Raw genomic sequence first — 25713 nt, 5'->3', positions numbered from 1 at the left:
TTGCTTTTGGGGACAAGTCATACTAATTTTCAAGCAAGCAGTCTCTATTTTTGGGGTCTTAGACTAAGACAAAGAACAAGTCATTCTTTTTTAAAAAAAACACTTTCTGGAACAGATTAAGTGGAGCGAAAATTATGATTATCGAGAAAGCAATTAAAGGTGAAACCAAAGTGCTACCTCTGCATTGTTGTAAAAAGCAGTGCTGTTTTTTTCTTGTACATCTTCTCCTCGTGCCGTGAAGAAAGTCAGCGGGTAGAAATCCTTGTGCGCTGGCTGCTTTCCACTTGCCATCAATTTGCCCTCATAGAAAAGTTCAGATGTGTAACTGCAACGAAGTAAAACGCAAAGTAAAACATGGAAGCTATGTGCTGCTTTAAAAACTCAACACCAATGTCTGATGAATGTTGGGAAAATGCTGAAATGAAAGTACTTGGCTCTTGTTAAAATGTTTAAAGAATATGGTAAAAAGGTAATGGTTATGAGAAGTTGGTAAAAAAGATTTAAGCTCTAAGATTATTTTTATAAGATAAAACGAGAATAGAGTAAGGTAATGTAACGATTAAATACTATGAATTATGGATTTAAGTTTTAAGTATCAATGATTCCTATAAGATAGGATGATAATAGAGTAAGGTAAAGTAATGATAGAATATTACGAACTTTGAAAAGGATTTGCTGGGACAATTATCAATCAAGATACAAGAGATGGGAGGAGGAGGAGGAGGTCGTGGAAAGAAGGTAATGGAAATTGGAGAATTTGAAAAGGATGGTTTTATTTTTTACTTCTTTTTATATTTTTGGGGGTTTTTTTCCTTTTTTGTAATTTTGTCTGTTTTTGTTTGTATTTTTTAAAAAAATTCTTATGTTTTAATAAATATCATTTTTTTAAAAAAAAACTCAACACCAAACAAACAAACAAACAAATAAATAGAAGAAGGTTTACAATGAAAAACGGCTCCTTCCCAAGAACAGTATGGGGATGGCAAAAGAGAAGGGAGAAATGACATATAGGCCGTTGTGCACTTCTATGCCTCTCCCACAGAAAGACTGAATGAGGATGAAGAGCAGGCAGGCAAAGCTTATTTCCCAGTTTGCACTCCTTTTTCCCTGTCCCTGTGGAAAGAGAACTCTGTTCCTTCATTCTCCTGCCCCAGGAAGCAGGGTGTTGTTGCTAGGTAGCAACCAACCCATTTTACAGAAACAGAAGTAAAGCATACAGTCACAGAAAGGGAACATCCTCATGTGTCTAAATTTCCTTTTCCCGCCGTGGAAAATAAATGCAAAAACAAGAAGGTGGGGTTTCTGTAAAACTTGTTCCTGATCAGGGCTGCGGAGGGCCGACTTTTAAAAATAATCATTGGACAGATTAATTTAACTTCAGTGGTGTTTCTACATATAAATTAGGATGAACAATCTATTCCTATCCAGTGAGAACGAGTCTACTGTCTATGATACAATATTCAAACGTATTTTGAACACAGAGCACCTAAGACGAGAGTCTGATATATTACAAAGGGCAAGAGACAAAAGACACTGATAACTAAATTTGTATTAAAGGGTATTTAAAATGTACACATTAATAAGGCATGATGTTTAAGATAAGAAAAATCGAATATGATGGGTGATATGGAACACATGTGCATCTTTTTAGCTTCTAAGCACACTATGAATCTTGTGCAGAATTCTCTGGAGCTTTCCAGATTCTTTATGGCATTGCAACATCAAAATTAATTAATTATCATATGGGCCGTTATGATTGCTGAGAGCTTTGACCTCCCCCCACACACAACACACTCATTTAAAGACATTTATAATTGAATTGCCGAAGCATTTCTCTGCTCATATTTTTAACTGAGAAATAAATGTCTTTATCAATAAGGCCGTTAGAATTCACATAAATGGTGAAAGCAACTGATTTACAGCCAGTAGCAGCCAGTGGAGCAGCACAGGTGCTGCTCACCTGCCTTTCGAATTCTGAGCATGGAAAAGAGAGGGAGCCAAGGGTGTTTTGGGTGTGGGGTATGGATAGCCCAATGGTACCCTTCTGCCACCACATCCAGACCAAACTTCCCTCTGCATGCTCCCCGCCCCCAAGAACCAATGGTGATGCTTGGTGTTTGGAATGCCCATGAGTATTGTCACACCACCTGTGCCACCCCACCAACTGCAACTCTTTTCTGTGTCACCCTATGCATTGCTACTCATTGAACTTAACAAGGTTTACTTTGCGCTGGGCATAGGACCACCAGCCTCTTGTGCAGGCGTCAGCAAACTTTTTCAGCAGGGGGCCGGTCCACTGTCCCTCAGACCTTGTGGGGGGCGGGCTAGACTATATTTTGAAGGGGGGGAAATGAACGAATTCCTATGCCCCACAAATAACCCGGAGATGCCTTTTAAATAAAAGCACATTTTCTACTTATGTAAAAACACCAGGCAGGCCCCACAAATAACCCAGATGAATTTTAAATAAAAGGACACATTCTACTCAAGTAAAAACATGCTGATTCCCGGACCGTCCAAAGGCCAGACTGAGAAGGCGATTGGGCAGGATCCGGCCCCTGAGCCTTAGTTTGCCTACCCATGCTCTTGTGTCTTCAATTTATCCACGGAACAAGTGGAGCCCAAATAGTGGATTATAAACATAGTCTCACTGATGCTTACACTCTCACTTTCTCACTTTCACTTGTGAGTTGGATACACTCCAAACTGATTTGTCCAAAATCAACACATAAGTAATATAAAACAAGACCACATACGAGCCATTTTTTTAAAAAATTGAATAAATCTCTTCCACACATCAAATGATTATCTGCCAACCAAGTCTGAACTTTTTTGGAAGCTTAGTGCATTTCCTTTAGGTACATCAGCTAGACCGGTTTTTGTCAACTTTCTCAAAATTTGGCTGCAGCTTCGGTAGTACCAACCACAATTATGGAAGCCCTGATAAATCATTCTAAGCTTCACAAAATAATGTTCTTATGTTCATTTTAACATAAAAACTAGTGTTTTATTATAATGGAAGTTCTAGAAGAGTGTTTTCAATTTGAGACTGCAATGGCAAAGGACTTTAAAAAAAAGTTTTCTATTAGACACTTGCATCAGCCACGCAAAAAGTGTGATACAGTGAAAAAGTTCACACCTACTTGATGATAGCTTCATGGGAGCGATAGTTCTCACACAGCAAGATCCTGCAAGGAAATTCTGCAGGGTAGTGTTCATAGAGACGGTCAAGTAGTGAGACGTGAAGATTTCTCTCTCTGGCAAACTCACTGTAGACAAAAGGACTAAGCTGCATCAGAGAAAGAACGAAAAGAAAATGTTATTTATGAGCTTTATAACTGAATGATCATGTCTGTGCACAACATGATCTCATGCTGTGTTGCAAAAGATCAGGGAAAAACTAACTGCAAATCCATAGAAATGGCATTAAGTGTCTTAAACTAAAGTGAAGAAACAACTAGGATGACACTTTATTCATAGCTTGCTCCCTGTACCCACAGGCAGCAAAATAACATGATTATCAACGTCTGCAGCTCTTGTAGCCCCAAAGCAAAGACCTGTCTCAGTCCAAATCTAAAAACCTGAGAACTGGGTGCCTTTATTTGGTTACTATATATATTTCATGACAAGACAAGGCAGCCCAGTCCTAAAGCTACAAGAGGAACAAGCTGAGCACACACACACTCTCTTCCTTGTTAAAAACAACAACTGATTTCCTCATTTCCTGTGGCCAAGAGAGAAGTACTGGATAGATGAGGACACGTTGGGGGCTCCTATTTATAATCTAGCACCACACCAGAGAGGGTATGCCCCAAGGCTCAAGCCACAAAAGCCAGCCAGCAAAGCTGATTCATCCCACTGGGCCAACACCAGTCTGTAGAAGGCCAGGCAGCCACTAGGATCATGCATCCACTAGCTTCCTGCCACAGAGAAGGTTCTCTACCGAAGCCAACCTCACAACACGGCCCCATCCTATGCGACGGCATCGGGCCATTACCGTATTTTTTGCCCTATAGGACGCACTTTTCCCCCTCCAAAAATGAAGGGGAAATGTGTGTGCATCCTATGGGGTGAATGCAGGCTTTCACTGAAGCCTGGAGAGCGAGAGGCGTCGGTGCGCACTGACCCCTCTCGCTCTCCAGGCTTCAGGAAGCTATCCGCAAGCCTCGCGTGCCCGGCGGGAGGTCCCGCCGGGCGAGCAAGGCTTGGGGCGGCAGCCTGCAGCCCGAAGCGGGGGGCCAGCTGTGGAGCCCACCCCCTGCTTCGGGCAGATGTCAGCAAGCCTCGCGCGACCTGCAGGAGGTCCCGCCGGGCGCGCAAGGCTTGGGGCGGCAGCCTGTTTTGGGGGCTGGGGAAGCTCAGGCTTCCCCTGCGCCAGCCCCCGCACCTGGGGGGGAGATAAGAAATTTTTCCTTTCTTCCCCCCCCCCAAAAAAAAACAACTAGGTGCGTCCTATGGGGCGGTGCGTCCTATGGGGCGAAAAATACGGTGCTCTGACCCTTCTCTGTCTTTAATAATCATTTTCACCTTTCCAACTGCCCTCTTTTTCAGTTCCTATTCTGTTGCAATTTGTTATTCTACGTGTGATAAGACTGCTCTTATCCCTCATATGACTTTTATTGAAATTAAGCTAACCTTCTGCAGTTCTGTGACTCCTGCCAATTTTTTTTCCTTATAGTAGCTTAGCAATTCTGTCTCCCTCAAAGAACACACCATAGAAATTTATGCTTTTGTCCTTTTCACATGTGAGCTTTCGCATCTTCACATTATTTTTTTCATGTGGGATTTGTGCTCCATGCTTTCTTTCCTATTCATCTTTGCCTGGTGATTGCCTATTTGCCACTGTTTCCTCTCTTTTTATTATTCACATGCACTTAACATCTCTTCTTTCTTCATTTCCTACTCTCAGAGTCATTTTAACATTTATGTCAATTCCACTTCTAATATAGCTATTTAGCATTCTGGTGGGGCTACCTTTTGATTCATCACTAGTGATCATACTCTGGATCTTGTTCTGAGTTACCACTTCGTGCTTTTTTCTGTTGTTAAAAAAAGTGGTGCTAGTACTCATATATCGATAAATTGTAAAATCTGTTTCCCACACTCCCCTCTTCCCGTACTCCCTCCCCACTTATTTACTAAACTTGTAATAAACTTATAATAATTTATTCGTAATTATTTAAGGTCCTCTTTTGAAACTGCAAAAAGGTCACAAGCAAAGTGTTCAATCACCATGAATGAGATACCTACATACTAAACGAGGAGAGAAATATATTTATATTTAACTGCACAAAATGCCTCAGCTCAGAGTTTTTCTTTTCCTAGTTCACACATGCTAACAGAGTAAATGGAGGGAAGTCAGCTAAGTTCTGATGATCCCCATTGTGGAGATCACACACACACACACAACATGATGCTGTTGCAACAAGGAACATTCCCAATTTTAGGGAAATAATATACAATGGCTTGTATACATGTGCATTCAATGCACACACCATACACAAGGCAGACCACAGACACAGATGCATTCCTCTCTCAAACACACAACACATATACAAAACCAAACATCTCTTTCTGCCCAAATGCATCTCTCTCACACAGACCACATGCATACTTGCTTCTTCCCCTTCTCTCTCTCTCTCTCTCTCTCTCTCTCTCTCAACTCTCTTTGTTCCTTGACATGACATTGCTGTAAAAAAAAGTTGTTGGTATGGAGTAACAGGGCGTGCCATGAGAAAAAAAGCCCTGGTTATACTGTACTGCTTATTTCCAAATGGCTTACTCTGTCTTTATTCACCAATTTTCTGTTTTTTAAAAATCTGTTCTCCTCCATTTCCCTTCTGTCGTTTTCTGTTCTTTCCTTCCAGCCATCCAATTCTGCTGTTGCTATTGTTTCTTCCACCATTTATTTTCAATCTATTTGTCCTGCTAACCCGCAGCCATGATTTTGATCTTCTCCCTAACAAGCACAGGTGTATGCTTTCTTGTTTCATTCTCTGCTAAAGATCATTCTTTTCTCCTCTTTGATTTTCATGCTTGATTTCTGAAACCTTCCATTTACTTTCAGTTCACTTCTTTGGTCCACTCCTCTTCCTATTCTAGCGTCTCACCCCCTGTCAAGTGTTTTGTTTCCTTATCGGTGAAAAGCAAGCAGTAAATATTGCTTCTTTTCGAGTCTGACACCTTATCAACTTTGATAATTTTTCTCATCCTGTCGCCTTTTTACAACAGAAAAACTTCAACCGTTGTCAACAGTTGATTTGTAAAGGCACGTATGTACAATTGAGAAGTCCTACTGCCCATCTCAAGAGCTCAGTGTTAGAGTCTGACAAGTATTATTACATTTTAGTATACAGAGTTGCTAAGGCTGAAAAGAAGTTGCTTGCCTAAGGCGAACCAGTAAATTGATGGCCAATGTAAGATTTAAAACTGAGACTTTAAGACTAATACTTTATTCTTTTTATTGCACCACACTACCTGTTGGGAGTGTTTGATGCAAGAGCTGCTTTGTAATCTGCAAATATACTTTGTTGGTAATTTTCATTTCCCTGAAGAAAAGATTTATATGAGGTGAGTTCAAGAATACACAGTCTTACTTGCATATGGTCTCCAGCCAAGACAATTCTTGTATTTTTACTTGCTAATGCTAGAGGCATGATAGTCTCGCACTCCATTGCCTGTGCAGCTTCATCTAACAGAATATGTGTAAAAAACCCTATAAAACAGAAACAGACAAAATGTTAAGCAGCAAGTGATAAAAATGGTGCTAATACTATCAAAACATTTAGATTCAGGACTGTGAACACACTGAAACCTAATCAACACAATTGATGTATCTTGTAAGATGGCTGATTTTGGCAAGTTATTCTCAGTAAACAGAAATCTCCTCTAAATCTATCCCACCGAAGTTGAGATCAAAGGTAAAGAGGTAGAATAATTTAGACCAGTGTTTCCCAAACTTGGGTCTCTTGCTGTTTTCGGGCTACAATTCCCATCATCCCTGACCTCTGGTCTTGCTAGCTAAGGATGATGGGAGTTGTAGTCCAAAAACAGCTGGAGCCTCAAGTTTGGGAAACATTGCTTTAAACAATCAAGAGTGATCTTCTGGCAGAATTTTATCCATGAGGATTTCCTGGTCCCTGTTAGAATATGTTTCTTATAATAAACTATTCATCCTTATCTATGGTAAAATCTGCTCATAATGTTATCTCTTCTTACAGAAACACCTTGCCCAACAAAGGACTTTTCCAGAGTTTGGATTTGATATCCCGCCTTATCACTACTTGAAGGAGTCTCAAAGCGGCTAACAATCTCCTTTCCCTTCCTCTCCCACAACAAACACTCTGTGAGGTGAGTGGGGCTGAGAGACTTCAGAGAAGTGTGACTGGCCCAAGGTCACCCAGCAGCTGCATGTGGAGGAGCGGAGACGCGAACCCGGTTCACCAGATTATGAGTCTACCGCTCTTAACCACTACACCACACTTTCAGAGTACATTACATTTTCAGAGTAGAAGGAAAGTATCTTTCACCTGTGAAGGAAGTACAGTTGGCACTTACCTGAAGAGTAGTTTTCCATTGGCAGCACAAGGTCATCAGGTTGGTTGGGCACTGGCTCTCATTGAAGGCAGGAACTAACTGGATTATGAAAAATGCCTACTTCCCAAAATGTTCATCCTGCCTTCAACCAAAATGTCGTGCCAATACTCAACCAACCTGGTAACCTTGCTCTGCCAATAGAAAAATGTGGTTCAGGCATAAAACATTTGTTTGTTTATTTATTAGTTTTTGAGAAATCACACAACAGGGATAAGTACAATAGTATAAGTTTCTATCCATGTTTCAACCCTTATGATTATCCAATGAGCTTTCATTAACTAAGACAGAAGAAAAAACTGTGGACTATTCTTTTTAATTGAAGCCTCATACATTTTTATCTCTTGTGAACAGTTGTATGCAAGTACTCACACTAGCTTTGCAAATAGTTAAATGGGCTTTATATTTGTCTGTTTTGTCACGTGCATATATGAAGTAATAAAAAGAGGTCCTTGCTCTCCATACCATTGAGTACAGGCAACTCCCAGTTTAGGCACATCCAAATTACGCACGATTGCACATACGCGCAATGCGCCAAACCTGGAAGTAACCCAAAGTGTCACAGAAACATCACAAAAAGGGGCAGAGCGGCCTTACGCCATAGCTGTCAAATTTTCCCTTTTCTTGCAAGGAATCCTATTTGGAAAAGGGAAACATTGGCAGCTATGGCTTACGTATGCCCCGCGGATGCATGTGGGGGTCCGGAACAGAACCCCTGTGCAAAACAAGGATTGCCTGTACCCACACACAAAAACACCGGCTTTATACAGATAAGAGACATGGAAAAGAATGGGCCCAGCATTAGTTTCCCACTTCCTCCAGTTTGCACAGAAAGTCACACAAACAAATACATGATTTTTAAATCACAAAGAAAGGAATACTAAAATACTTTTTCATGTACATTTCCTCACCAGGTTTAAGATCCAGCTGACATAAATATTGTGAAGTATTCAAAGTAACCACTACTACTCGTTGTTTAAGAACATCTTCTTTCTGGGGCATCTGAAAGGTGGAATGTGTGCTTGAAATCAAACAGTATTGATGCACAAGTGGGTGAACAGTCTTTACCCAGCGATTTCTGAAATACACCCTGTAATAGAAGAAAATATCTTAATTTTTGCCCAAAAATTTGTTTTGGAGGAAACAAAGTAATTTTTTCAATAGTAAAACACCCATAACTTTCTTATTTTTTCACATGTGCCTGTGTGTGTGTGTGTGTAAAATCAGTTGAGTGCTTTGGTGTATCATGTCATACAACTGACTGTATACTAAAAAATGCTTCAACTCCATTCTTTTAGTATGCCGATACCACAATCCCCTAATAAATCTGTTTTTCAAATACAAATGGGTAATCCCTTTGGCTGTAATATATCAACATGTTTTGAAGTACTGTAAACAGAAAATAATTGGCTTGTTTACGTGACCTTAAAATAGTAACCTGCTACTCTTTAGCTTCAATCCAATTCCCACTTACCTGACAGTAAGATCCACTGAACTAATGAGTGTTATTTCTGAATGGACATGTGTATGATTGCAGTGTTCTACACTAAAATGCACAGCAATTTTTATTTGATTCAGTCAGAAGCAGTGTTGTCAGCCATCCCGTCTAGTTTCTCCTCATCTACTCCACCTTTTGCTCCTTCATTCACTTCTCCTTCTTCCATCCCTCAAGCCCACTTTACTTCCTCCACCTCCATTCACCTCCTCCTTCTGCTCCTTGGTTAGTTAGTTTACTCCTTTCTACACCTGATCTTCTGCTCATGTGCGCCTTCTCCCTCCTCACCTTCTCTTGCCACTTGTTTTTCTCACTTCCACCTATTTTTTCATTGAAGGATGCACTCTATATACAGAATAACTAGGTCCAATAATGCCCACAGCCACCTTCAACTAAGATAGCTGACATACTACAAGCCAGGGTATCTGATGATCACCCACAAAAGAGCAGGCAAATGTTCTTATAGGAGAGGTGATTAAACTGGACCCAGAAGAATCCAGAGAACCAGTAGGTTCAAGGACTAAAACTGGGGTGACCCGGATTCAAATCCTCACTCAATCAATGAGTGAATGGTGATCTTGGGCCACTCACTCTCTCCCAGTCTAAACCTACCTTAAAGGAAGATAAAGTTGATGGGAAAGAACCAGTATGCTACAGAGCTAAAGGGGAGATGGGATATAAATCTATAATCCTTCCAACATGGGATTACAAACATTCAAAAGCAGCTGTCACAGACTCTGTGGATCACTGATTAACAGGGACAACTGGCTGGATATTCCAAATCCAGCAACTCCTGTGTGTTTCGAATTGAGGGGGAGCTTATTGGTCCTGAGATATGGTTAAGATGCTCTGGAGACATGGCGGGCCATGATGTGCAACAAAGGAGTCTATGATTCTCAACAAAGGGCCACACGACCATTAGACTTGGGTGCCTAGAAGCCTAAGTGATCAGAAAGAGTGATGGAGACCAGAACATTGAGCTAGGAGGCTTTTGGAGTTGACAGGGTGGAAGAGAAAGGAGGAACTGATCGTAACATGAGGTGGTTAGACAGATTGCAAAATGGATCTCTAGGTGTATCTCTATTAGAAAAAGCACAGTGTGGCACTAGCAGCGTACATGAAGTTTCACTGGACCGTTGGCCTATTTTGCCCTGTGCTGTTTCTTTCAAGTCTCTGGTATTTCTAGTTCTGCTATAGGAGATCACTTGAACTAGAAATGTCAGAAACTGAACCTGTGACCACCTGCATACGGAAACATGTGCTCTCCCACGGAGCTCTGGACTCTCACAGAGAGCAGGCGTGCATCGAACAGCATGAATTTGCACAAACAAATGAGCCAAACCAAATGCTAAAGAGGAAATAAAAGAAAGAATCTCAAGAGTGACTAGCCAATGGGACTTCATGAAACTGCTCATCTAGCCTCCCAGTTCAGCTGAGTATGAACAAAACAGGTTTCCCCAGGGTTATCTTGAGGAATGTATGTAGATCAACATCTTGTTACAAAAATCCAATTCTTGGCGCATGTGCTCTGTTCAATCCCCATTCTTGATGCAGAGGGAGAAGACGCCAAGATTTCTTTTTTTAAAGGACTCCCCACCTATGGAGCAGTCAGAATGTCACTTTTCAGCTGTATTATCTAAATGTATCCAATTGTTTGATAAGGATCACTAAGTGGGATTCCTGCTCTTGGGAAGGGTTTAGATTTGAAGTCTCAAGACAGCTCTGCCCCCTCTACTTTCCTATGGAGTTGTAGAGGAAGATAGGCATTGTAATTCCAAGGTAGTGTCAAAGCAGGAAAGGAAAATGTGTGCCAGGAGCCTAGGGCTGGTATTAAGGTAGCAACAGGACTAGAGCAATGTTGTCATTTCAGATGAAATTTTGTCTAATTTTATATACAAAGCATTTGCTTGCAGAAAGCTTCCTTCCATGGCAGACTATTGCCCTGACTACATGCAGAGGTCAATCACATTTTAATAGCAGGATTTGTAGCTAAATGAACTCTCAGCTTAAATTAAATCTAGTCTTAAGCAAATTTCTAGGTATTCCAGATACAAATATACACAAAGTCTTCCAAGGGGTCATTTTTGACTCCACGGGAAGGAATAAAATTATCTTGTGTGATTTTTCTTCTGCTCATTCTCCTAATATCTATGACAAGTTCATTTAATACACAAACGGCTTGATACTGAACTAATTTTGTATGATGTTAAAAAATATATTGCTTCTTTTCTCAGCCATTTGCTCGAAATGTTGCTCTGATTTTAAAAACACCATTAATCCCCAACCAAAATCCAATTAGTACCTAATTTTCTTTAAAATTACGCCTTAAAATTACACCTTAGTAGCTTTTTAGAAGACCATATCAAAATTTGTTCAGTTAGAAAAGCACATATATCCACATATGTAAAGCTTAAAAAAGGATGTCTTTTATCTTTAATGGACGAAACAAAAGCATGTTGACTTTGCTCCAATTTGCATTTTAGTTACTGTATCAAAGTTAGGCAACATTGTTTTTAAATGCCAATAAACTTAAAAGCATTGAGGTTTTTCAAAACTATTTCGAATAGACACCTTTTCTTAAGATATTGTACAGATACGTAATAAGCCTTAAAAAAATACCTGAGAGGTCTCGCCTGGGGATTGCCTGCTTCTACATATGGATGTAAATAATCCTTTATGTAGAGATCAGCAGCACTATTAGAATGGGTGCAAATGAGAATCCTGCTGGAATAAATGGTGCAAATAAAAAAGCAATGAAGAAACAGAAAATCATTCAAAAGCAGTACAAAAAAAAATCGTGGCCATCTTCCTCACACATTTCTTTCAGTGAAATTAGTCTGCAAACTTTATGGCTCAATGATGCTTCTAACTAATTTCTGTGGGAAGATTTAAACTTTCAACATAGGGGTTTTTTTATTAAAAAAAACATTGTACACAATCCTAATGTAGCTTTAAAATAAAGACAGCTATTAAATTCTACACAGTGCACAGCTTTCTAAATATATGGCAATGCATTTGTTCCAATTTTAATTCATTCTTCTAAGGGGAGACTACACTTTTTACTGTTGAGTTCTTTCCTGAAAATATATATATACATATATATACAAAACAATGATGGATGGGGGTTTTTTAAGCTGGATGGAGATTCTATACTATTAAACTTCCTCTTAAAGTTTGGCATTTGCATTCCAATTAAATATCTATATATTGGGCCACCTCACCTAGTATCCTGCTGTTGGAGTATGTGCTTGACTGCCTGAGCCAAAGTGAAGGTTTTGCCTGTCCCATAGGGACCGATGATAAGAACAGGAGGCAACTGTATTGAGAGTGGTGTTGTGATAGCCAGAACAGCCTCTTTCTGCTTTGCGTTGAGCCTAGGATCCAACTGCTCATCCCACTGTCTGTACAATAGAAAGCAGACATTTAGCATCGCCAAAGCATCGTGGTTTAGAAACAAATGACTACTCAAAGACATGCCTGAAACAAAAATTACCGTATTTTTCGCTCTATAAGACACACATTTTCCCCTCCAAAAATTAAGGGGAAATGTGTCTTATGGAGAGAATGCAGGCTCCTTGGCTTCAGCGATAGCAACGCGAAGCCTCCGAAGCGCAGTGGGAGTGCTCCCGCTGCGCTCCGGAGGCTTTGGGTTCCTTTTGCTGAAGGGTAGGTGCCCCTTCAGGTAGGTGGGAGGAGAAATGGAAGGGGCTCCGTTTCTCCTGCCGCTTCGCTGAAGGGGCGCTGCGCAGAGAGGGGGAGAATTTTTTCCTCTTGTTCTCCCCCTCTAAAACAAGTTGTGTCCTATGGTCGGGTGCGTCCTAGAGAGCGAAAAATACGGTAAATCAACCCCACATTATTATACTGTTTACACACTCTGCTAACATTCAGGATAAATGGCAAAGGTAAGCTGCTTCTGCCGTAAGAATGCAATTCATTACAACTGACTTTTGATATTAGAGAGAACAAAGAAAGTTTCCTGTTTCTAAGGTTTCTAGGATAAGTTTACTTTCCTGCTATATCACTTCATGTCCTGTTCCTGCACCCTACAGGAGGTAGGTATTTCTAGTGTAGATGCATGTCTGAGGCACCTGCTACAAAGAATGCAATATAATTTAAATATACCAGAGACCGGTATGAAACTGGTTACAGACAGAATCACAAAACAGAGAAACCAGTAGGAGAACACTTCACTCTCCCAGGACATTCTATACAAGATCTCAAAGTAGCTGTTTTACTACAAAGGAATTTCAGAAATAGACTGGAAAGAGAAGCTGCTGAATTGCAACTCATTACCAAACTTGAAACCATGGAGAGACCTCGTCTGAACAAAGACATTGGATTCTTATCTCATTATACATCACTAAGCCATTTCTCACCTTCTCACCCCTTGCCTTTTCCTGTAAGACCTATTATAGTCGTTAAGAGTCGTCAACAGGCTCATCTCAGCTATCTGCCAATCTCCCATTCCCACCACCCTTCTGAGTAATACCCCTCCCCACCTTCTCACTATATAGAAGGATCTGGCAACTTCTGTTTCAGTGTATCTGAAGAAGTGTGCATGCACACGAAAGCTCATACCAAGAATTTACTTAGTTGGTCTTTAAGGTGCTACTGGAAGGAATTTTTTTATTTCGGTATGAAACTGTTTGCGTTTTTGTACCTGTTGGGGCTCCAAGGTATTGTGGGCGTCATGCCGACATCTGGAAAGAGAATGCTGTTGTCCTTGATCCTGTCCAAGGCATAATGCATTTCACAGAGGGGTAAGCGGTTTAACTGAAACTGAAGTTCAACCTACAGTACATACAAAATTAATAAATGAAAAGGTATGCCAGAAAACAGGCAACTGAAATAAATAGTTTTAGACTTGGGCTAAACAGAACTACTGCAATCACATATTCCAACAAATTCACAACACCTAATCCTACAGATTAGATCAAAACCTTTCCTAAATGCTTTTATGTAAAATGTAAAGCCCAAGAGAAACATTTTTGTAATAGTAACACAATTTGTGGTTTTGGCTACTATCCTGTATACATAGTTGTACAAGTGGTGTTTTTTTTTAAAAAAAATAATAACTCAGACCGTGCATCGGTAAATGAAATACAGTGTTCTCATAGAAGAACTATAGCAAAGGTCAGTAGCATCAGTCAAATTTTGGCAGGTGGCAAGGCAAGGAGTGGAGAAATGGAGAAATGGGGGTGGAAAAGAAAAGAGTGGCAGAAAGTGAGAAAGAAAAGGGGTGGCCTCACCGACCTTTGTCTCTGGCCCCATCCCTGAAGGATTACCTTTGAGCAATGTCCACCCCTGGGTCTACAAAAACATATACCGTGGTACCTCGGGTTAAGTACTTAATTCGTTCCGGAGGTCCGTTCTTAATCTGTTCTTAACCTGAAGCAACCCTTTAGCTAATGGGGCCTCCTGCTGCCGCTGCGCCGCCGGAGCACAATTTCTGTTCTCATCCTGAAGCAAAGTACTTAACCTGAGGTAATATTTCTGGGTTATCGAAGTCTGTAACCTGAAGCGTCTGTAACCCGAGGTACCACTGTACTGACTACTGACAGAGTGAGAATATCCTTTTAAAAATAAAAAATACAAAGAACATGACACATAATACAGCATGGTCCACTGATAGCAAAACTGCAACATAAGCCATCATATACACAACTAACCCTCCAAGGAGGATAAGTCAGCAATAAGCTGTGGAAATGCTATGGAAAGCTTGGGAACAGAGTGAATTAACCATTCACGTTCAACACCACAGAAGTGATTTCTGGCTGAGCACTAGCTAAAATTTATTTTCTTCTCAATTACTGTATACTCATAGCAAATAACAAAGCCCCCCAAAATATTACTAGACTTCAGCAATGTTTCAGCACAGAACACAGCATCTTAACCAGAACCTATGTCTGAAAATGAACAATAAAATTAGTTCAAACAATTGTCTTACTAACTAAGCAAATAATGACAGACATTTTCATTGAAAAAAATGGATTAATGCAGCTCAAAGCCTTGGGCAGGGAGTTAGTCATGAAAGCTAGAAATGTGCACAGCTTTAATTTAACATTTGTGCTTATGACTAAAAAAAAAAAAATCTTCCAAATCAAAGTGCTGAAAGAAAGGTTGATTCTTATGCAAACACTACAATCTAAAATCTCTTTAATTACAGATTTCTTATTAATTGCTATACCCAATACTTCAATATACAGCAACCATACTCAAATTGTCAAAAAATAACAGTGAAAACTCTAGCCCATGTTTGAGATAGTGTATTAGGCGACTTCCAGAGGGATGTCATTACAGTTGCAACATGAAACAAGAGACTTGTGACATCTTAAAGGCTAGCAGATTTATTGTGGTACAGGTTAACTTTATCAGTATTTTCCTCTGCAGGCAAACAGATTAGAGGAGATAAGAGAGAAAGTATAAAGGGGGAAAATGCAAATAGTGGAGGCCAAGTGGTCATGAAATACAAGAGGTACAGTCTGACAATTTAACGCAAATAAATAAAATAAGCACAGTGGTAATTTATAAACAGCAGTAAGAGATGATAACACATGACTTAGAAGCAGTTCTCAAACTAGTAAAGTACCATGCAAGTGGTTCCCAATATTATCTCTACTCTGCCTCCCCCCCCCAAAAAAAAGGAAAGACAGAGACAGAAACTCTTTGATGGGGACCAACTTTATGAAAAAGGTTAACAGGGCCCTGGGCAGCAATTTTCATAATACAATACTGGTTATACAATGCCAGCATTGAATGAAAACTGGCCTGCATTTTTCAGGTGGTCCATAGAGGCAGGGAGAGTTTGAGAACCATTAAGCTAAATCCAAATTTATTTTTGTCCCTTCTCACACGGTTTCTCATCTGGATCAGGTTGGCATAGTTTTCCTTCACTGATCCTCTATTTAAGAATCAGTGCTTAAGGAGAATGCGAACCAAAGAAGCATGCCCACATATAGTTTGTTGTTTATTTGTGGGATATCTCTTCTAAGTCTGAATTACAGACTTACTGAATTACAGCATTCATCAATGTCTTCTTGTTAACCACGGAAGTATTCCCCATAACTATTAGAATGACAATAGTTAATCATTTGATTAAAGTTGAAACATAAAATATGTTAAGGGACCAAGAAAGATAAAACTCTATTTTATTAACCCAAAAGAAATCAAGAATTGTTGTTAACCGTTAGTAAGGCTGAAATATTTGATAAATGCACTAAACCAAACATTAAAAACTACCACACAATACCAAAGCAGACTGTGAAAAGGAATAATGAAAAGGCAGTGTGTGAGGTTGTCAAACCACACAATGTACTTAGCAAAAATAAAAAGAACATGCTATGCACCAGAATTCCCAAGAAAGATAGTCAGAGTAATAGAGTGTGCAGATAAAAGCCTTGGCTTTGTTAGAAAAGAAACCCTTTTTTTCCAAAACTATTATCCTAACATTAAAAAAGAATGAATAATAGTCTTTCCTTGGTTAACTACACCTGCAGACAAATACAATTTGACACCATAAAAAGGGTATGGCTGCAATTTAAACAAAAAACAAAAAACCTTTATACCGTATTTTTCACCCTATTGGACGCTCTGGCCCATAGGACGCACCTAGATTTGGGGGGGGGGGATTATTCCCCACACACACAGGCGCGGGGCTGGGGTGGGGGAAGCCCAAGCTTCCCCCGACCCCAGCCCCCAGAACGGGTCCCAGAGCGATGCCGAAGCTGCGCGCAGCTTCGGCATCGCTCTGGCTGCACGCCAGGGAGCGCAGGCAGCTCTGTGCAACCTTCGGGAGCTGCGCGGAGCTGCGCGGAGCCCGGGAGTGCAGGCAGCTCTGGGCAACCCTCCGGAGCCCGGCATGAAGCTGCGCCAGGCTCCCGAGGGTTGCACAGAGCTTCCTGAAGCCTGGAGAGCAAGAGGGGTTGGTGCGCACTGACCCCTCTCGCTCTTCAGGCTTCAGCGAAAGCCTGTATTCACCCCATAGGACGCACACACATTTCCCCTTCATTTTTGGAGGGGGAAAAGTGCGTCCTATAGGGCGAAAAATACGGTATTTATTTAATTATTTTTTCACTTTCTCCCACTGGCTTTGCAAAGTCCTGCCTGCCTCTAAATAAATACAAAGTTGACACAACTTCTTAACATAGAACCAATAAGACTTGTATGAGAAGGTCCACACAATGAGGACCAAAGGAAATATATGTAAGAAGCCATATTTACCCCCCTCCAGTTGCCCATCCCTACTGTAAAACATAATGCTCACTGAAATATGTTGGTGTCTAATAAAATGGAAGAATGCTATGAAGAAGTTAAGCTTCGCAATAACTTGTAAGAGAAAACTGACTTGACAGGATAAATGGCCCATCTAATTTTGTATTCCAGTAGCATTTCCTGATATAGTCAATTAGTGGTCTTGATTATTGTTTTTAGAAAATAAACACAACCCAAGTGCCCAGTGGCATAATCAGCATTTAGGCTAATTATGCACCTTAAATGAAAACATTATGATTCTTGCATAATTTTTTGGCAGACTGATTGGAACGTGACATTGGTGATATCTATTAGTGAGAATGAATTTATTTCCATCTGCACTTGTGGCCTTCATTTGAAATTATTTCTACTAGACAGCCAACGTCAGCCACTTTACACTTACAGAAGCTATATGATGAAGAAAGCATTTAATTCAGTTGACTGAGACTAATTCTTTAATGGTTAACCACAGGATGTATTAAATTAAAGGCATCAAATGGAACTATCCTTGCCAGGAAAACAAAATGGCACAAGGTTTTGACTTCAACCAATGTCAGACTGACACTAAAATGTACCGAGAGCTGAACGTTTATCATATTCCCAGTGCTTATCTGCAGCTAGTAACAGCACTCTGCAGTTCTATGAAATATAGGTTAAATAATAATAATAATAATAATAATAATAATAATAATAATAATAATAATAATTTATTATTTATTATTTATACCCCGCCCATCTGGCTGGACTTCCCCAGCCACTCTGGGAGGCTTCCCAAAAAATATTAAAATACTGTAATACATCAAACATTAAAAGCTTCCCTAAACAGGGCTGCCTGCAAATGTCTTCTAAAAGTCTGGTAGTTGTTGTTCTCTGGTGGGAGAGCGTTCCACAGGGCGGGCGCCACTACCGAGAAGGCCCTCTGCCTGGTTCCCTGTAACTTGGCTTCTCGCAGTGAGGGAACCACCAGAAGGCCCTCGGTGCTGGACCACAGTGTCCGGGTAAAACGATGGGGGTGGAGACGCTCCTTCAGATATACTGGACCGAGGCCGTTTAGGGCTTTAAAGGTCAGCACCAACACTTTGAATTGCGCTCGGAACCGTACTGGGAGCCAATGTAGGTCTTTCAAGTCCGGCCGCTCCCAGTCACCAGTCTGGCTGCCGCGTTCTGGATTAGTTGTAGTTTCCGGGTCACCTTCAAAGGTAGCCCCACGTAGAGCGCATTGCAGTAGTCCAAGCGGGAGATAACCAGAGCATGCACAACTCTGGCAAGGCAGTCCGCAGGCAGATAGGGTCTCAAATCGTCAAATCTAATTTTACACCAAAGGTGAATAGTGTCGTTCAGCAACATCTGGAGGTCCACATAAGGCACATACACCCTTACCACTGGCCTTGCTCACTGAGGATGATGGGAGTTGTCATCCAACACCATCTAGAGCACCATCATTCAGCACCATCTTGAGGGGGACACTTAACCACTCCTGTTTTACACAGACTGCATTTCTATCTTCTATGCATTCTCTAGTTTATCATTACCATCTAAACAAACAGTTTTTGTTTTAGAAGATCTATGCTATCCCAATTGAGTGAACTGGTTAATACATGAAGCATTAGTAAATAGTTTATACTGAAACACGTATCACGGACCGCAGTCCCTAAGGAAGCAACTTTATTGATATTTTTTTATACATCACCTACTTATTTATTTAATCAATTTTGTTTTCTGGCACATACCCACTAAAGAATCCTGGCAAGGTTTTACAAAAAGTTTGAAAACAAGCAGATAAATAAATAGGATATACCAATTAGTTTTAAACAGTCGTCAGAATGATAAAGCAGTGAAAGCCACAGAGCAGACAGTTTAAAAAATCATCTACCCTACTTTCCCAAGTTTAAGATCTTCACTAATTTCTGAAAGTTGAGGACAGAGAAGGGATGGGGGAAAGAACATAAACAGAAGAAGTTGTTAGGGTGTGAAACCTAAGACGCTGGCAAGTTAGCAATGTCATGTAACTTTAAGTAGTCAAGCTCGTTAAGTTGTTAAGTTGCTCAGTATATAAAGAGTGTTTGTTTTCTCTGTGTGGTGTGTGGGGCATGAAGCAAAAATGTCAGAAAGCTCTGGAGGTGTTTCTGTTATCTTTCTGCAATAAACCTGTCTTTGGAAAGACAGGCCTCCCTGTGTCGTTATTTCTTTGCTGCTGAGACTCTGAAGCTTGTACTGCAACAAGAATCTCAGCACTGGACTTAATTAATGCTCTGCAAAGAGAGCTGTTGCTGGTGGCGCAGCGGAAGCGTTTACTGGACCAGTACACAAACTCTCTTAGAAGTTATAAAGAGAGGTGATATATCTGCTTCTCATTTCCATTAATTCAATGGATGGAGCAAGACATCTTCTACTGATCATAGAGGTACAGACAAGATGAGTGGAAAAGGCATTGTCTTGTTTAATTTGCATCAAGTCCATTTAGGGTTTTAAAAATCAAAACCAACGCTCTAAGTTTTGCTCAGAAACAGATTGGGAGCCAGTATAGTTGTTCTTGGACCACAGCATGTTCCTTTCATCTCACTCTCAAAATTAAATTAATGTTCTGATGTTGAATTAACCAAAGTTTCCAAATATACAGCACAAGCTCACATGGAATAAGTAACTGGTGGTTTATGAAGATGTTGCACAGGGAAAGAATCTCAAATAACATGTTTTGAGGGGACGTCTTCAATCAGTTTAGTGTGGTGTATCATACCCTCAGGCAGATGATCCAGGAATATCATATGATCACAGTTGATGGTACTGAAAACCATTGAGGCAGCAATCCTATATTATATTGGGAGTAAGTCTCACTGAAATCAATGGGGCTTACTTTGAAGTAGACATGCCTAGGACTGCACTGGGGGGGGGTTTCCTGTGAGGTTCACATTCCCTCTGTTTTTCTTCCATTAGAGATCAACCTCCAGGACAATCAATGCAATTTTTGTTCTAGAAACAGCCATGAAGCCAGGCTCATTTGACTCTAGATAATTAAGTTTAATCCAGAGGCTTCTTCAGTTGCATCTCTATTAGTCACTTGATCATCTTGATCAAAAAAGTAGAAAAAGAACTGATTATTCAGATCCAATGGATCTAAAAGTAGCTATTTTCAGTAAAGGTCTGGCAATTGCATCCTTCAAATTCTTTTCTTAAGAGAGCAATGCTCTCACCCTCAACCAAATTAGCTAGTTGAGCAAAGTTGATTACAAAGGGATAAGTGGAGACATGGATATTTGCAAGAACTCTTCAACTCTAAGTTGAAATCAACTAGAATGGTTCAGAATAACACTTAATGTGGTTTCCAAAATGCAGCAGATGCATAGCAATTTTGTCACAGTGAGCTACCATACGTTAAATTTTATTATCATGGTCAGGTTGAATGCAATATGGTTGGACAGAAAGATGCAGTGAGGCAAGATCTCTTTGCCACCATCACAGGCACGCTACTCGTTCAAATTCAAATGCTCGTTCAAATTTCGGCCACTATCACTCAAACCTTTGCTCCTGATACTTCCATCACCTGTAGCTCCCTGAAACACTGTAGTATTAATACATGTAGCACAATGCAGAAGGCGTATTAGCTACTGATGAAACTGTTCTGTGTCAATTCTGTATTCCAATCATCCACTGGAGCTGTATTCATATGACGGTGTTAACTCAAACAATGAAGTAGCTCAGATCCAATTTTTCCATGAGTGCTATGGTGCAAGTATATCCACCGACTTTTCTGTCTCTGATTCCTAACCAATGCTTCCCATCTGCACTAGTGGGTATTACTTGATGGGATGAAAATGTGGCATATGCATGTCCCTCCCCCACCTCAATTATTACATACCCACCCACCTCCTTTACCATTTTCCCCCCAAACTGGGCATGTGTGTAGATGTGTCTTTACTACATTTTTAAGGTGGCACTGTGGTCTAAACCACTGAGCTGTTTGGGCTTGCCAATTGGAAGGTCAGCGGTTCGAATCCGTGCGACGGGGTGAGCTCCCATTGATCTGCCCCAGCTTCTGCCAACCTAGCAGTTCGAAAGCACACCAGTGCAAGCAGATAAATAGGTACCGCTGTGGCAGGAAGGTAAATGGCTTCTCCATGCACTCTGGCACTTGTCACGGGGTCCCATTACACTAGAAGCAGTTTAGTCATGCTGGGCTGGTCACATGACTGGGAAAGCTGTCTGGGGACAAACGCCGGCTTCCTCAGCCATAAAAGCAAGATGAGCACCGCACCCCATAGTTGCCTTTGACTGGACTTAACCACCCAGGGGTCCTTTACCTTTTACTTTTTTTACTACTTTTTAGAAGATGTTACCAGCATATTTCATTTATTTCACAAAATGAAGCATTTTGTATTTCACACCTTGGGGGAAGCTGCAAAAAAGATTCTCCCCGACTACCCACTCAAATACACAGCAGTCAACTTTCTGGTAGATTTCACACCGTTCAGACAGTGCTGTGTGCTCCCCTGATTCTTCCTTCCTTTTGTTTCCTTAGGTTAGCCCTTCCCCTGGTTACCTCCACATCCCATCTCCCTTCACTCACCAATTCATATTGACATATTTTAGATGGTGATTCCTGTTTATATTTGATTTAAATTTAGTATGGAGATTCAGGCAATATTGCTCTTGCACAAATCCTCCGTATTAAAGATTAAGATAAAAGGCAAATGTGCTTCACAAATTTAAAGCGGTGAATAAATTTTACAAAATAAACCTAAGTGGAGGACAACCAAAAAAATTGGTACACAAGCAGTTTCAAATCCACATTAAAATTCCATGTGAATGAGCCCTAGGAATTCCATGTGAATCCATTAATAAATATTCATTTGTATAGACTGCATCCGTCAGTATCACTCAGATGGTGGTAAGGCTGCAGTCAGTGGAACAGGGAGGGAAGCCATTTTCACCAATTCACTTCCCCCTAAATCTACTCAAGGGCTGAAAGACTCTCCAGAGAAAGTAGAGAACCAGAGGGCAGCAGGAGTGAGGGGAAATGGCTTCTTTCCCCTTTCTGCGGATACAAGCCTTACCATCAGCTGTGATGGTACTGGCTACAACCCCAGGTCCACACCTATCCTGCTCTCAATCTCTCCATTCTGATATGTCTATAGACTGACGCCCCCCCAAGATGAATCCTCACTTTATTTATTTTTTTAAAGTCTCAATATATGATCTCATAAAAGGAGTTTTGTGGGCCAGTGAAAGTCAAAACTGCTTAGAACCAGGGGCTATGCTATAAAGTACCAGGGGCTCCAACTAATTTGCAGAGTCTCAATTTTATGTCATGTATATGATGAGCATAAAATTGGCCCCGTCAGAAGCAAAGTTGAAAAACACGGGTGTGATAAAGATCAAACATTTAGGATAGAAAAGTAGGGATTATTTCGAGATGTGAGCGTGAGATAACCACAGGCAAAGTGTGTGTCTACAATTCTTCAGTGTGAGTGACACGTCCTGCAGCTGTGACAAGGGAAGCTATTTCGCAAAGGAACCGCACCACTGGCAACAGGTGACTGGAGTCTATCGGACTATGCTCTCTCTTTTTGTCATGAGCAAAGTTGTCACACCACCATCCATCATCATTGCACAATAATGTCCACCTTCTGAGGTGGGGTGGAAGTTAGGATGCAATAATTAGGAGGATCATGGTGAATGCTCCCTTTAATTAGGTTGTGATAAATGCCCTCCAGTGAACTCACCCTTAGCACAGAAGAGGCTGTTAGACACATTGGTTAGAGCAGTTTCAATCAGTGGAGATGACTGAAGCCAGATTTGTGGGGGTCAAAAAGAGTTGGTGAGGATAGGTCACAGCCACAGGAACAGACAGCATGTTTAGTGATTTGGGAAATAAAAAGGAAAGAGGGAAACAGAAAGAGTTTGGCTTTAAAAAGAGCCCAGAATACATGCTACTTCACAGATGTATATCTACAAACAACGTAGCCGGTGGCTCCACAGTCCATAAGCATTCTTCTATGAGCATTATGAATTCAAAGGGAATAAAACAAAAACAAAAAACCTCTGCCTTTGTTGGCAAGTACTGATGCTGAAACCTTGAGGAAACAGAAGTGCCCAACACATCAATTTTAGAGTAAGAAATTTAGATTCGTTTAGAATTAAAACTAAATAAAATGCACAATTTAGACCTTTAAAAAAAACCAACAAAAAAACACTGCACTGTGTTCAATTTTAAAAATCAGGCATAAATACTAAATGATTTTTTTTTATTATTCCCAGTATACTAAGATAATTTCAAAATTCCTATTTCTGCCAGTCCTGTCCCAATGAACTGCAGAAGATGAAACACTGTTTGTAATGGCTGGCACCAGAAGTGTTGTTGCAAAATCTTATCCCGGCTAAGCATAACACAGCTTTCCAGATGGGCCCACAACCAGGTGTTTTCAGCTGAAGTTGGAAGAGAGGTGTTCCAAGCCCTCGTGGCTATCATGTTGGCGGTTCTGCCTTGCTCTCTATTCCTGGCCACGGAAACTGCAGGCGTGGCTTTCACAGGTACCCTTCCTGTTTACACTGAACTGCACCAAGTGTAGTCAAGGAAAATGGATCCTGTATCCCATTCTGTAATGCTTAATTCAACCAGTAGAAGAATCAGGATCCTACACATTTCTGCCCCCAGTGCATAGAATAAGCCCTATGGCGAATGACCATAACAATGAAATTCCTTTGTTGTGTCACAAACTCCTGGTGCAAAATTAGATGAGGAACTTACTTGCTCCTCAGTTATGCTTATAAATTAGTATCAGAGTCAGGTATGTTATGGCTGAGGTTGCTGAGATACCTACAGTATTGAAAGGCAAATGCAGCTGAAAGAATACATCAGAAATTTCCCATCACACATACCTGCATTTCACAATCTGCTCGAAGATTAAGTTCTTCACAGCATTCCCTGGATATTCTCAAAAATATATACTCCTTTGTTTTTTCTTCAATAGCTGCTTCATACACCTTTTCTTTGGTTCCTTGGGTCAGTATTGACTTCTCTTTAGTGACTGGCAATAAATAAACAGCATTGACTTTGGTCATCACCAGTCGTCCTGCCAAAGTGTCTTCAGAAAGTGTTTCAGTGAGTTTAAATCGTCCAAAAAGCTGTCCATTTTGGGCATACTTTGCAACTCCAGAAACACCGGTGAGCATGAAGTTTGCTACAATCTGCAATTGCACTTTTATGTTGAACCTAAACCAGAAAGTGTACAGTTAGTTCTGGGGGTGAAATGGTACCCAGCAGAGAAAACAAAATGAAAAACAAAATGAAAACAAAATGAAAACTGAAGGCCAAACCAGGGCTGAAGTGGAAGGTCCGTGTACAGGACCTCCAAGAAGTTTTAAAAGATGTTAAATGGGTGTGGAATGCTGACTGGGGCTGTGACACTGAGGGATGACAGGCAACAGCCCCCCGCAACTCTTTCCTATAGGCTAATTTCCTGATTGAAATATATATCCCAGAAGCGCTACCCTCCCCCAAGATACTCCAATGCATGAGGTGTGCAACAAAATGATGCCTCCCTCATTCCATGTACAATTGTCCCTTGGTTCTCAAGGGCCTTGTTACTCAAACAACTTGAAACCCAAACACAGTGTTCCAGTTTGTGAGCTTTCTTCAGAAGCTGAATATGCTCTGTTTTGAGTGTAACGCTTCCAATTTGAGTGCCACACTTCCGTTTTGAGTGTTAAGCTAAGGTCTATCTGTTTTTGCTATTTATTTTGCTATTTATTTTGCGTTTTTGTGGCTCTTTTTGTTTTTGTTTTTGTGACTGTGTGGAAGCCAGTTCAGCTACTGATGGATTGTGTGACTGCTGTACATTGTTTATTGCTTTCATTTTATGGATCAATGGTCTCGTTAGATAGTAAAATTCACGTTAAATTGCTATTTTACGGGTTGTTTTTAAAAGTCTGGCACGGATTAACCCATTTTGCATTACTTTCTATGGGAAAGTGCACCTTGGTTTTGGAACGCTTTGGTTTTGGAACAGACTTGCGGAACGGATTAAGTTTGAGAACCGAGGTACAAAAGCCAACCAGGCTGGCAGATGAATCTAACAACTGCTGGCCAGTCTTAATATTAGGCCGAGTAATGTGTGTTTAGGGATGGACAGAAGCAGCAAGACACTGGACGGCAGACAAAGCCCCACCCAAATCTGCTATTAACCCATGGAGAAAACCTATAGGTACAAAAATGTACCTGTAAGCTGTCCTTTAGAATACAGTGGAACCTCGGTTCTCGTTAACGGAGACGTTAACGAACGTTTCAGAACCCAAATGCTGAAATCCCAGAAGTAACTGCTTAGGTTTTCAAATGATTTTTGGAAGCTGAACATGCTACACGGCTTTCATTTTGAGTT

The 25713-nt window shown here is 40.7% G+C and overlaps 1 protein-coding gene across 4 annotated transcripts in view; it reads right to left on the bottom strand.

The window, feature by feature from the left end:
* HELZ (helicase with zinc finger) overlaps positions 1-25713 on the bottom strand; it is a 117731-nt gene that overhangs the window by 40426 nt on the left and 51592 nt on the right. For 3 of the 4 annotated variants that reach the window (XM_082212340.1, XM_082212341.1, XM_082212343.1), the window contains 8 exons: positions 24215-24548; positions 13749-13879; positions 12310-12489; positions 11708-11812; positions 8505-8683; positions 6597-6715; positions 3144-3289; positions 178-325 (listed from right to left, as the gene is read on the bottom strand). In XM_082212340.1, coding sequence (XP_082068466.1) covers positions 178-325; positions 3144-3289; positions 6597-6715; positions 8505-8683; positions 11708-11812; positions 12310-12489; positions 13749-13879; positions 24215-24548 — 1342 coding nt within the window. The remainder of the gene's footprint in view (positions 1-177; positions 326-3143; positions 3290-6596; positions 6716-8504; positions 8684-11707; positions 11813-12309; positions 12490-13748; positions 13880-24214; positions 24549-25713) is intronic. The other variant, XM_082212342.1, reaches the window with a different exon arrangement.

The sequence above is a fragment of the Podarcis vaucheri genome (assembly GCF_965113315.1).
Source record: "Podarcis vaucheri genome assembly, chromosome: 2".
NCBI classification, from domain to species: domain Eukaryota; kingdom Metazoa; phylum Chordata; class Lepidosauria; order Squamata; family Lacertidae; genus Podarcis; species Podarcis vaucheri.
This window is presented reverse-complemented; position numbering and strand designations above follow the sequence as displayed.